General features: G+C 31.4%; 1 protein-coding gene across 1 annotated transcript in view; it reads right to left on the reverse strand.

Annotated features, from left to right (window-relative positions):
• The window catches only part of LOC126890387 (uncharacterized), a 32,995-nt gene extending 18,798 nt beyond the window's left edge, over window positions 1–14,197 (reverse strand). Inside the window, exon 1 of the mRNA XM_050659281.1 lies at window positions 13,738–14,197. Coding sequence (XP_050515238.1) covers window positions 13,738–14,171 — 434 coding nt within the window. The 5' untranslated portion in view covers window positions 14,172–14,197. The remainder of the gene's footprint in view (window positions 1–13,737) is intronic.
• Between the last annotated feature and the right edge of the window lie 222 nt (window positions 14,198–14,419).

The raw sequence follows: 14,419 nt of genomic DNA on the forward strand, positions 1-14,419 counted from the left end.
CAGTTACTGTATCCTTCGCAGCTGGATGCTGGAAATGGCCTAGCAGTTGCTTCCAAATCTCCGTCTTTGTCCCAGTTTACCTAAAGTAAATAAAACTTTATCACCTATATTTTTCGTAAAAATACAAAATAGGTATACCTTGGTAGCGTCTATTTTCTCCATTGCAAAATCCTTTTCGTTCGAATTGCGAACCTGAAGCTCGGCTGGAGCTCGTAATTGGCTTGCTGGTAAATTATCTACCATACCACCATTATCCTCATCAGCAGAATCTTCATCGGTCAATTCATTTGTGTCTGTTGGTTCAATGTAGATTCCCTCCACATCTAAATCGTCCGCGTACGTACGCCATTTGTAACGCCTCTTCAAGGGTAAAGCCTCTTCTAAAATAAAATAAAAACATTCAATAAGAGGTACTGAAAGAGACTCTGGTTGCCATATGGCAATTTCAGTTTTTCCCGCCCTAAAATAATTACACACTAAAAGAAAAAGGCAAACTAATGCAACATTTTTAAAATCTAATATATTCTTATAAATAAAATCGTATACTAAACAAAAAATAATTTATATTAGGTATTAAAAAGTTACTTACACAAATCTGATGTCCATTTTCTTGCATCAACAAAAATCGGATATATACACAACGATGTTAATCAAACAAACACTAACTTGAGACTGAACTTTCAGTACTAGTACTACCTTAAAATATACTTATTTTACTATTCAGAACAGCATGCGCCATCTGCTTTTTAATAGAGAAACCTACTGAAAAAATTATTTAGATCACTGCTTACAATGGTTGCCATATGGCAACCATAGTCTTTTAAAGCCAAGCGTCCACAGACCCGCATCGTACGCATCGTACGCAACGGATTTTAGTTTGACAATGCGATCCGTACGATGCGGATCAGTGGACGCGGTTACATAAGTTTCTGTACAAGGCAAACTAAAATCTGTTGCGTACGATGCGTCCGATGCGTACGATGCGGGTCTGTGGACGCTTGCCTTTAGGGTTAATTTTAATTGTGGAACGTGTCATCCTGACAAGTTTATGATTGTGAAATCTATCAGGTTGTTTTTAAGTTTATTCAATAGCAAACTTTAGATAATAATATATGAAAAAATGTTTGTCTGACAAATATGTTGGGCATTTTAATAAGTCCGACATGTAGAACAGGTACAATGACAGGGATTATATTGGTGGTAAATAACAGTCTGATTTTTGCATGAGAGTTTAATGTAAGGGTAACAAATCAATCGGAAGTTCTGTCCGACAAATTACATGGGCCGTTTTCGTAGTCTGATATTCTAAACCTGTAACATGTTCCACAATTAAAACTTCCCCTGTTCCAGTGTTCCCGTACATCAATGTTTGTCCGACTAGACACCGTTAAGCTATTAACAAATTTTCAGCTTGCTATTAATAAACTTTTTTTTGGTACGCGGGATCCAGTCCTATTTCAATAGGAGTTATTGTACAAAATACAAATATTTTGCTTTTGCCGTGTTAAATACATAAATTTTACCTTGTATTAAAGTTTTCATCTTCATATTCATTATTTTCTTCATCAAAATCTCTCCGATGTAGATTCTGGTCAATACGATTTAGTTTTTGATCCCTCACAAAATATTCCTTAGTCAACAATAATTGTTCATATACACTTTTATGTTTAATAGAATTGTCCTTGCACATTCCCTTCTTTTTAGAGTACTTAACGCACACCGGGTTTTTCTAAACATACGTAGTTACCACTACCACACCACCTTAATCGCCTTCGTTTTGGAAACCGCCGAAGGCTTTATCGAGGGTACATTATTGGGAATCGGCACATCCCCTAAGTAGGGTAATTTGAGAGACGGCAAGTGTCCCATATAGTTTCCGGGATTGTACAATTTGGCGCATTCTTGAAATAAATTCGCGCGAATTCTAAAGTTGGTGTTGCATTTATGTCGTAATGCCGAAGAATCAATTCCAATTTAGACTTCCTAAATATTTCAGCATTTTTTAATTATGTGTATCCTAGAGTCCCCTAGAGAAAATGGTAAGATCTGAACAGGCTCAAGAAAATTCTAGACTCATTATATTCAAATGGTCCCCTACTCATATTAGACCAGGGCGCATCTGTAAAAATATTAGTACATTTGGACGTTGAGAGGTGACTTAAATTTTTTTGCAGAAATTGCTTGAAAATAAATCAAATAATAATATTTGAGTTATCCTCCCTCTCAAAAAGGTCCGGAACATTGTTTAAATAATCAAAATGTCAAAAAATTAAGGAAAAATTAGATTTTTTTCTTACTTTTTTTATTATAACTTTAAAACTATTCATTTCCGAGAAAAGTTGTACTGACATAAAAGTTGCGTAATTAAATTTCCTACAATATAGAATTGGTTGAAAATTTAAAAAATAGTCACCCTTGTTGCAAAATAGCAATAATTGCGAAAAAACCATACAAAAACAAGTATTCGCATTTTACGTTTTTCAACCATTTATGCTACACTTACGACCCTCATATTCCACCCAGAAAAACTTTATGATACAGTAAAACAATACTGTAAATTTCATTAAGATCGGTTCAGTAGATTTTGCAAAATGAATTTTGCAATCCAGCTTTCGTAAAAAAAATTCATTTTTTCAAAATGTTACAGGACTGAAAATAAAGCAGATAGCAAGTTGAAATTTTATTTGCTTGTAGAAGTCTACTATACCTTTCATATGCAATTTTGCAAAATTAAAATCGATTATCACCACGCGTCAGGAATTTTTTTAAATAAACATTAATTATTGGTGCTACGCGCAGGACAGCGGATAGTTTGCTCTGATTGGGCATTCCAATGACCTTTGATAATGATTGATACATTTTTATTTTTATTAATTTTCGATATAAACAAATAAATTTGTTTATTGCAAAATAAAAACACATACTCTATCCTTTGAAATAACACTTTTATTAGCAAAAACTTTCTTTGTTCATATATTTTAACTTAAAAAATAAAAGTTTATTATTTTTAAACATATGCAATTGTTTAAACAATATTTCACAAACAATAATAAAATTAGTTTGATTTTTGTGGAATTAAAATATTAAAATACAACAATATATAAAGTAAGAAAATAATATACTAGATAAACATTGGAAGAAATTTTGGTGGAAATCCACTTGTGTGAATCGAATACCGCTGTCCTGCGCGTAGCACCAAAAATTATTGTTTATTTAAAAAAATTCCTGACGCCGTGGTAATTAATCGATTTTAATTTTGCAAATTGAAAATGAAAGGTACAGTACACTTTTATAAGCAAAAAAAATTTCAACTTGCTATCTGCTGTCCTGTAACATTTTGAAAAAATGAATTTTTTTTGCGAAAGCTGGATTGCAAAATTTATTTTGCAAAATCTATTGAACCGATCTTAATTAAATTTACAGTATTGTTTTACTATATCATGAAGTTTTTCTGGATGAAATATGAAGGTCCAAAGTGTAGCATAAATGGTTGAAAAACGTAAAATGCGAATACTTGTTTTTGTATGGTTTTTTTCGCAATTATTGCTATTTTGAAACTAGGGTGACTATTTTTTAAATGTTTAACCAATTCTATATTGTAGGAAATTTAATTATGCAACTTTTATGTCAGTACAACTTTTCTCGGAAATGAATACTTTTAAAGTTATAATCAAAAAACGAAGAAAAAAATCGAATTTTTCCTTAATTTTTTGACATTTTGATTATTTAAACAATGTTCCGGACTTTTTTGAGAGGGAGGATAACTCAAATATTATTATTTAATTTATTTTCAAGCAATTTCTGCAAAAAAATTTGAGTCACCTCTCAACGTCCATCTCAAAACAGATGCGCCCTGGACTATATTGTTATTGACGGAAACGAAGTAGCAGACCAGTGCTGCTGCTGTGAAGTATCGATAATACAGTCGAACCCGCTTATTAGAATACCTGTTAAAGGAATATCTCGCTTTAAGGAATAGAAATTTGAGGTCCCGAAACGTTTCTACTAGCCACCAGCCACCAGTGATCGGTTATTAGAATATCCCGGTTATAGGAATACTTTTGCTTGGCATGAAGGCTATTCCAATAAGCGGGTTCGACAGGAACATATGTAATTGAATGTCAATATCTCGTGGGTGATATAAAATCGTATATTAGAAATTTAATTAAGTGTAAGTGGAATCAAGAGTGAAATTATTCACAGACAAAACCTCTTCTACTTCTTCTTCTTCTTCGTCTTCTTCTTCGTCTTCTTCTTCTTCGTCCTCTTCTTCTTCTTCTTCTTCTTCTTCTTCTTCTTCTTCTCCTTCTACGGCACTACAGCCCAAATTGAGCATTGGCCTCCTTTATTTTTTGCCTCCACCCTTGTTTGTCTGTGGCTGCTATTCTCCTTACACGGACTCCTAAAAGTGCTTGTGCTTCGCTGCTTACTGTGTCTTCCCAGCGCTTTCTTGGCTTTCCAACCAGTCTATTTTCCTGCATTCTAGCGATCAGTACTCTTTTTGGTAGGCCATTCTCTACATTCTTATCACATGTCCGGCCCATTGCAATTTTTGTATTCTAATGAAGTTTGACAGGGGTGTTTTCTTATAAAGTTGATAAAGCTCGTTGTTGTATCGACTTCTAAAGATTCCGCTTTCCCTCACAGGTCCTAGTATTCTCCTCAGTACTTTCCTTTCGAATGTGTCGAGTTTGTTTTGGATGTTTCTTTCAGGACCCATGCTTCACTGCCATAGCATGCCATGGTCTGCCACAGACAACACTAACAAAAATTAAAGACCATATTTATCTTTGGCGGTCTAGAGTTCTATGCCCAAAACTTCAAACTATCATTACTTGCCTACGTATAGAACATACATGATATACATATGTACTCTTACCTGTTTACCAGAGATAATTCCCTTAAATATGAACTGGTCCCCATAGGCAAAATGCGCTCACCCCTAGAATTAATTTTTTTTATTTTTTTTTGTCTATATGATTGAACACTTAGCGCAATTTTAACCCACCACCCCCTCCTCCTTCTCCTTACCCCCTTAAACGTAATTTTTTCGTTTTAATTTTTATTTGGGTTTGTTGATATAAATTTAAAAGTATCAAAAAATTTACACGCATAGTTGAGGCTTTTACAAAACATGTCTATTTTTTAGAGATGACTGCAGGTCTATTTTTTGTGTATTTTATCAAAAAATATATTTCTGATTTTTTCAGATTCTTTCGTTTAAAAAATCCAAAAAACTGTTTTTGGAGGTTTTGGGGGATTTTCCCCATTTAATAGACATCTAAATAGATCAACTTAAGGTTTTTTATAGGTTATAAGTATATAATTTGAAATAATTGATTCCTTAGGATCAATAATCATAGGATATTCAACAATTGGCCTAAATACCTTTAAACCCCCAAAAACATGTTTCTTGAGGTTTTTTGCGAGGTTAATAATATTTTTTGAGATCGATGTACCTTGAATCAGAAGTAACCTGAGAGCGCTATTCACATTCACAAATGCATTTTTTTTCTAAATAATTTTAAATACCTTTTTTTGGGGGATGGCTGCAGGTATAAATTTTTTTATGTATTTTATCAAAAAATATATTTCCGATTTTTTTCAGATTTTGCCTTAACGTCATCTTCAACAATTCAAAAACTGGTATTTCAGGGGTTTTGAGGACTTTTCCATTTTATAGACCTCAAAATAGATTAAATCCAGGTTTTTTATTGGTTATATATATAATCCGAAGTAAATGACTCTTTTAGAACATACAAAAATTGGGAGAAACTCATTTAAACCCCCAGCGGCCAAGAAACCATGTTTTTTCATGGTTTTTAAGGGTTTAAAGGTGTTTCTCCCAATTTTTGTATGTTCTGAAGGAGTCATTTACTTCTGATTATATATAACCAATAAAATAGCTGAATTTAATCTATTTTCCATAAAATGACGAAAATCCCTAAAATCCTCCAAAAAATTATTTGTTCTATCTTAACGGAGTGTACCATTTAGGACGAAACAAATTGTGTTAAACATTTTACAATTGACTGTCCAGTTTTTGTAAATGAACGCAACATATTCAATATTCCCAACAATATTAACAAACTTTAAGTTACATACTTAAATTATGTTGATATCATAAATGATATCAACATAATTTATGATAATAGTCTGGGTCTGGGCAGATTATCGGAGAATAGACCATTTTTGGGAAAAGTTATTTACCAGCAATTTTATTGCTGGAATCGAATATTATGATTGTATATGTTAATAATATAGGTATGCAAAGTCCGCAGATAATGTGCTACTTTTTTTATAAACAAAATGGCGCACGAAAATTGTGTTTTCGATTTACTTCGACGAAAATTTTCCACGGAAAATGCGGATTATTCCAACAAAATCTTTAATTTTCAACTACAATTTTACATAAGCAATTGTTTATAAATAATTAAATAACTTGGTAATATGAAAGCTCTTTTCGTATAGATTATAAATACAGAAGCCGATGGAAATTTAATAAACAGTTTAGCAACAATTGAATTGTTAATTAAAAATTTACGGTCGCTATAATAACCACAATAATTAAGATACATAAGAATAACTGTGATTTTTGTATAAAAAGATATTGTACCTATCTAATGTACTTTACAAAATTGAAATTGGACTATTTAAGCGGCCTCAGGAATATTTTAAAATTATAAACAATTTTTTGGCTTATAGACAAATAGAATATCCCGGGAAATATTAAATTAAATTAAATCATGAAAGCTGTATTAAAAAAAAGCGGCAGGACGCTTCTATTAAAAAAAAACGTTTAATTGTGATGAGTGGTTCCTGAGACACAACCGGTTAAAGTTGACCGGCATTTACGGCAAGATATAAACAATAGGATTATAATTTTTGAACAATCACCTTTTTACTTCGGTCCTCTTTCTCCACACCAATTTTCATATCTTTAAAATACTCATAACATATATTATTATAATAAAAACTATCGATATTACGAGTGAAAATTGCCAAAAATAGCAAAATTCCAATCAAAAATTAGGTTGGAGAAAATTTACTTTCAAAGTTCAAAATCGGTATATGTTAACTAAATGCATTTCCTCGGCTTCCCATGGAGCAATTTTCTTCATTATTTTTTTGTTCCTAAGTAACGCGAGTAGAGCCATCTAACTAACGCATTATGTCAAAGTTGCTTTTTGTTTTGTTATAATAGATTAATTTATTTATAGGAAAAGAAAACTACTTATGTTTTCCAGTTGTAGACTCTTTTTAGAACCCGTGTTGAGCTGGCCCCCCCCACTTGCAAAAATTAAAAAACAAATAGCCCTGATTTATGAGCTATTTATGAGCTCTCATATTTCGCAAACTAAAAATTTTGAGCTCGTTCCACTGAGCAGGAATTTAATACCCTAGTGGGGGGGGGGGGCTGAGTCAGCCCCCCCCACTACTTAAAAATAGGAATATTGAATCGGTTTTTGCGGCAGAATTACGAGCTATTTATGAGCTCTTGAAATTATATAGTTTCGATTTTTGAGCTCATCCCCTTCACCCCCAAACAACCCTTTAATTGATTTAACTTAAGAGAAAGATGCTGAGAAAACTTAAAATATATCGTATTGCGGATATAATTCATATAGCTTATATACTCTAAGAATAAACTATTAAATCAAGAGCATTTCGATTATTGAGCTACAACCCCTTCGCAAGAAAACCACCCTATCTTCCCGGCTTAAGAGAAAGTTGTACTTAAAATGCATTAAACTAATTATTTGGCGACTACATATCATTTAATAATTTATAAGCTTCCAAATTACGCGCATTTAGATCAGTAGATTGCAATTTATTTTGTATAGTGCAGTCACTGAAGGTAAAAATCAACGATTACCTTCAATTTCGGTGAACCTTCATCGATTTTCACGAAAATTGGTCAGTAGTTAGAGGATACGTCAAGAAACAAAGGTGACATGGTACCACCTTGCGCCTTTACCCTGAGGGTGGATACCGCCCCTTCTCGGGGGTGAAAATTATTTTATAAAAAATAAATGCACAAATCAATAAAAGAACAAATTAAAAGCAAAATTTATTATATAAAGTTAATAAAATAAGTCAATAATTTTTAAGTTATTAAAGATCAAAGATTTTAATTATTTGTGAAAAAAATGCATGTTTTGAAAAGGTTTTTTGTAAATCACTGAAAAACTTTAAGTTTTTACAAAAAAGTTAATAGTAGTTTAATTCGTATAGTTTATATTCTAAGAATAAACTCTTAAATCACGCGTCTTTCGATTATAGAGCTACAACCCCTTCGCAAGAAAACGACCCCATATTCCCGGCTTAAGAGAGAGTTGTTCTTAAAATAATTTAAATTAATTATTTGGCGACTACATATCGTTTAATAATTTATGAGCTTGCAAAATATACGCATCTCAATTATTGAATTGCCATTTTCTTTCTATAGTGCAGTCACTGAAGGTAAAAATCAACTAGTACCTTCGATTTCGGTAAATCTCCATTTATTTTCACGAATTGACAATAACAACTTGGGGTTTTAGCCTGGGGTATATGTCACCCCTTCTCGGGAGTGAAAATTACTTTATTAAAAATAACCCCACAAATCGAGAGAGGGACAAATTGTAAGCAAAATTTGTTATATAATGTGATTAAAATAAATCAATACTTTTTGAGTTATTAAAGATCAAATATTTTAATTTTTGGAAAGAAAATGCATGCTTTAGAGCGATTTTTCATAAATGACTCAAAAACTGTAAGTTTTTACAAAAAAGTTTTCATCACTAAAATTGAAGCTAATAAAAAATATAATAAATTGCTTACTTGAAAAACCCTTTAATGTTAATTTAAAGTAAGTTATTGGTAATTAAATGTATATTTTTTTCCGCGACTGTTAAAATCTAAGGGTTCAAGCTTAAATAACGGGAAAGAGATGCATTTATAACACTTAGGTACTAAATACTTGTCAAAGTACTTAGAAATACCTATGAAAAATAAGATGCAGAAAAAGTTGATAGTATGAAAATCCGCTCACCAATTTTCGTGAAAATGAATGGAGATTTACCGAAATGGAAGGTACTAGTTGATTTTTACCTTCAGTGACTGCACTATAGAAAGAAAATGGCAATTCAATAATTGAGATGCGTATATTTTGCAAGCTCATAAATTATTAAACGATATGTAGTCGCCAAATAATTAATTTAAATTATTTTAAGAACAACTCTCTCTTAAGCCGGGAATATGGGGTCGTTTTCTTGCGAAGGGGTTGTAGCTCTATAATCGAAAGACGCGTGATTTAAGAGTTTATTCTTAGAATATAAGCTATACGAATTAAACTACTATTAACTTTTTTGTAAAAACTTAAAGTTTTTCAGTGATTTACAAAAAAAACCTTTTCAAAACATGCATTTTTTTTCACAAATAATTAAAATCTTTGATCTTTAATAACTTAAAAGTATTGACTTATTTTATTAACTTTTTATAATAAATTTTGCTTTTAATTTGTTCTTTTATTGATTTGTGCATTTATTTTTTATAAAATAATTTTCACCCCCGAGAAGGGGCGGTATCCACCCTCAGGGTAAAGGCGCAAGGTGGTACCATGTCACCTTTGTTTCTTGACGTATCCTCTAACTACTGACCAATTTTCGTGAAAATCGATGAAGGTTCACCGAAATTGAAGGTAATCGTTGATTTTTACCTTCAGTGACTGCACTATACAAAATAAATTGCAAGCTACTGATCTAAATGCGCGTAATTTGGAAGCTTATAAATTATTAAATGATATGTAGTCGCCAAATAATTAGTTTAATGCATTTTAAGTACAACTTTCTCTTAAGCCGGGAAGATAGGGTGGTTTTCTTGCGAAGGGGTTGTAGCTCAATAATCGAAATGCTCTTGATTTAATAGTTTATTCTTAGAGTATATAAGCTATATGAATTATATCCGCAATACGATATATTTTAAGTTTTCTCAGCATCTTTCTCTTAAGTTAAATCAATTAAAGGGTTGTTTGGGGGTGAAGGGGATGAGCTCAAAAATCGAAAATATATAATTTCAAGAGCTCATAAATAGCTCGTAATTCTGCCGCAAAAACCGATTCAATATTCCTATTTTTAAGTAGTGGGGGGGGCTGACTCAGCCCCCCCCACTAGGGTATTAAATTCCTGCTCAGTGGAATGAGCTCAAAATTTTTAGTTTGCGGAATATGAGAGCTCATAAATAGCTCATAAATCAGGGCTATTTGTTTTTTAATTTTTGCAAGTGGGGGGGGGGGCCAGCTCAACACGGGTCTTTTTAGATAAACTTACTACAAGTGTACCTTTTAACGTTAAAAACACAAATATTCTCATTTGAAAGCTGTATAATTATTTAAACAATCTTTATTTAAACGAATTAAAAATTTTTGTTATAATAAATAAATTAATTTATTATAACAAAACAAAAAGCAACTTTGACATTTAATAATGCGTTAGTTAGGTGGCTCTACTTGAGTTACTTGGGAACAAAAAATAATGAAGAAAATTGCTCCATGGGAAGCCGAGAAAATGCATTTTTTTAATGTATACCGATTTTGAACTTTAAGAGGAAACAGTAGCGATCAACAGGTAGCGAAAACGCGTTCCAAGATTGCGGCTGTAATTTTGAATATTTTTTTGAGATATTGGCACACGTATTCGTAATATAATAAACAATGGCGGTACAGAGCCCAATTTGAAAAATATATTAATATGTGGAAATTACTCTGTACTTAATTACAATATTAAAAAAACGAGCCTGTACCGCCATTAAGAAGAACAAAAAATACACTTTCTTCAAATAAACTTTTTTATCCGATACCTAGATTTTGTGTCATTTTGGAACTACTAATGAAATAAAAAAAAAGAATGTGTGTGTACTTTGTACTCACGTAAGAAGCTATACTTCTATTATTATAATATAATCTAACTTCATATTATGATTTCAACAAAATCAATATACCTATCTACTTTAAACAGTTTTTTTGTATTGAATTTAAATATTAAACTACTTTTAGAAAGAACAAAAAGAATACCAAAAATTAAAAAATAAAGGATATGGCTTTGTACGGATTTGAACAGGGGACCTCTCGATCCCCTTACAATCACGGTGACAGATACATTAATTGAAAATAAACATTTTCAATAATACTTATTAGGAGGAAGACAAATCCACAGACATAAAAATTATAATAAATATATTTACTAAATCACTAATAATATATTCTTTTCACGCACACATAATATATTTTTATTTACGCTACATAACTTAAAAGATGTAGCGACTAATACCATACTGTCGGTGTGCGCATGCGCCAAGGAATGTAAAAATTCACTCTCGTGCCTAAAGAAGTATAACTTCAAAAATTTTAGTAGTTCCAAAATGACACAAAATCTAGACATCGGATAAAAAAGTTTATTTGAAGAAAGTGTATTTTTTTGTTCTTCTTAATGGCGGTACAAGTTCGTTTTTTTAATATTGTATTTAATTACAGAGTAATTTCCACATATTAATATATTTTTCAAATTGGGCTCTGTACCGCCATTCTTTATTATATTACGAATACGTGTGCCAAATATCTCGAAAAAATATTCAAAATTACAGCCGCAATCTTGGAATGCTTTTTTGCTACCTGTTGTTCGCTACTGTATCACCTTAAGAGTAAATTTTCTCCAATCTAATTTTTGAATGGAATTTTGCTATTTTTGTCAATTTTCACTCGTAATATCGATAGTTTTTATTATAATAATAAATCTTCTTCACTTTTGTTGGTCTGTGTCCATTGAACTGGCAAGAACCACAAGTTTTTATCGAGCAGGGAACCATGTTGCCCTTTGAGCACTCCTAACACATTTAATCTTTTAATATCGACTTGGAGTCGCTATAAATATTATATAGGTATCATGTAAACCATATTTTTCGATGTTACCAATTTCATAAGGTTGCTAGTTTCATGTACTATGCAGATCGCACTGAAGATGATCTAATCTAGATCGAAAACGTTTTGCGAATCCTTTTGGATGACTTTTAATGGTTTTTAATAGACTTTTTTATACCATTGTACAAACGAAGTTTTTACTTCTGTATGATTTTTTTATTATGGTATACAGCCAGCTACTGGGATTTTCCCATTGATTTTTTTTATAATAATATATGTTTTAAAGTATTTTATAGAGTATAGAGTATTATTATAGAGTATTTTAAAGATATGAAAATTGGTGTGGAGAAAGAGGACAAAAATAAAAAGGTGATGGTTTAAAAATTATGATCTTATTGTTTATATCTTTGCCGTAAATGCCAGTCAACTTTGACCGGTTGTATCTCAGGAACCAGTTATCACATTTAAACGTTTTTTCTTTTAAAAGAAGCGTCCTGTCAGTTTTTTTCCAATACAGTTTTCATGATTTAATTTAGTTTATTATTTCCCGAGATATTTTATTTATTTTTAGGCCAAAAAATTCTTTATAATTTTAAAATATTCCTGAGGCTGCTTAAGTAGTCCAATTTCAATTCTGTAAAGTACATTAGATAGGTACAGTGCCTTTTTATACAAAAATCATAGCCATTCTTATGTATCATAATTATTGTGGTTATTATACCGACCGTAAATTTTTAATTAACAATTCAATTGTTGCTAAACTGTTTATTAAATTTCCATCGGTTTCTGAAATTATAATCTTTTGCAAAAAGATCTTTTATATCACCAAGTTATTTAATTATTGATAAACAATGACTTATCTAAAATTTTAGTTGAAAATTAAAGATTTTGTTGGAAAAATCCACATTTTCCTGGGAAAATTTTCGTCAAAGTAAATCAGAAAAAACACGTATCTATGCAGAATTTTATTACGGTGAATTTTTATTAAAGTATTTTTGGTGTAAAGTTAAAATCTTTGGAGTTATAGAGCAAAAATTGAAAAAATACGATTTTCGGGAGCCATTTTGTTTATAAAAAAAGTAGCACACTATCTGCGGACTTTGCATACATATATTAATAATATATAGAATCATAAGATTCGATTCCAGCAATAAAATTGCTTAAATAAAATATAAAATTCCAGTAATAAAATTGCTGGTATACTGAATTCGCTCTATCGAGATTCACTTTGACACTGACGTTAGTGATTTCTTTTTTGGGAAGTTCAGTTGTCAGAAGTGATTGGAAATTACTACACAACCAACGCACCTGCTCATAGCCAATATTATTAATAGTAAACAGACATAAAAATTACATAAACCTTACGCCAATCAATAATTATTTATTTACACCATTATAATGTATTGATAACAAATAATAAAATTATTTATTGTACAAAATAAAAATATTTTGTAGAAATAAACTCCACAAAATTTTATGAGATTAGTAGACACTCCCACTATTTCTAATAATTCTTCTTTTTTAATGAGAGATTAAGTTGATTTTAGCAGTTAATAGTGTGAGGTAGGAATTTTTGTGTTGTATGTTTCCTATTCCGAATGTGTCAAAGTGAATCTCGGTAGAGCGAATTCAGTATAAATAACTTTTCCTTGTATTTTGCTAAATATCCCAGATTATGAAATATTTAGATTTGTATTGTAAGATTTAAAGTGTTCAAATTGTATACCTACACTGTATTTCCCCTAATCTCCTCATGGTGCATGCTGCAAATTTTTCATTAAAAAAAGTATACAAGAAACTAATATTTTAGCGGACGCCGTCGTTAAATAAATAAATTTTACCTGGTATTAAAATTCTCATTGGCATACTCATTACTCTCTTCATCAAAATCTCTCCGATGTCGATTCTGGTCAATACGATTTAGTTTCCGATCCCTCACAAAATATTCCTTAGTCACCAATTGTTCATACACACCTTTATGTTTAACAGAATTGTCTTTTTTACACATTCCCTTTTTCTTAGAGTACTTAACGCACACCGGGTTTTTGTAAACATACGTAGTCACCACCTTAATCGCCTTCGTTTTGGCAACCGCAGAAGGCTTTATCGGGGGCACATTATTGGGAATCGGCACATCCCCTAAGTAGGGTAATTTGAGAGACGGCAAGTGTCCCATATAGTTTCCGGGATTGTATAATTTGGCGCACTCTTGAAATAAATTCGCGCGACTTCTAACGGCTGCAAATACCGTTACCAACACAAAAGAGAGATGCATAATTGCACTGAGATACGCGTACTAGAATTGTGTTATACTAACTGGACGATAAAAAGTAACTTATTTATAATCTCCTGCTGTTTCAGATCAAATAAGTTATGGGGGGTCACGGGGAAAGTGAAAAGATAGTAACGATGCAAGTTCATGGTTAGTAGTTATCTTAACAAATTATTATACCAGGATTATACCTACAGCATTAAAAACATTGTTAAACGTTGAAAACGAATCTCGAAACGAATCATTTTGAA

This window comes from Diabrotica virgifera, chromosome 8, assembly GCF_917563875.1.
Source record: "Diabrotica virgifera virgifera chromosome 8, PGI_DIABVI_V3a".
In the NCBI taxonomy this organism is placed as follows: Eukaryota; Metazoa; Arthropoda; class Insecta; order Coleoptera; family Chrysomelidae; genus Diabrotica; species Diabrotica virgifera.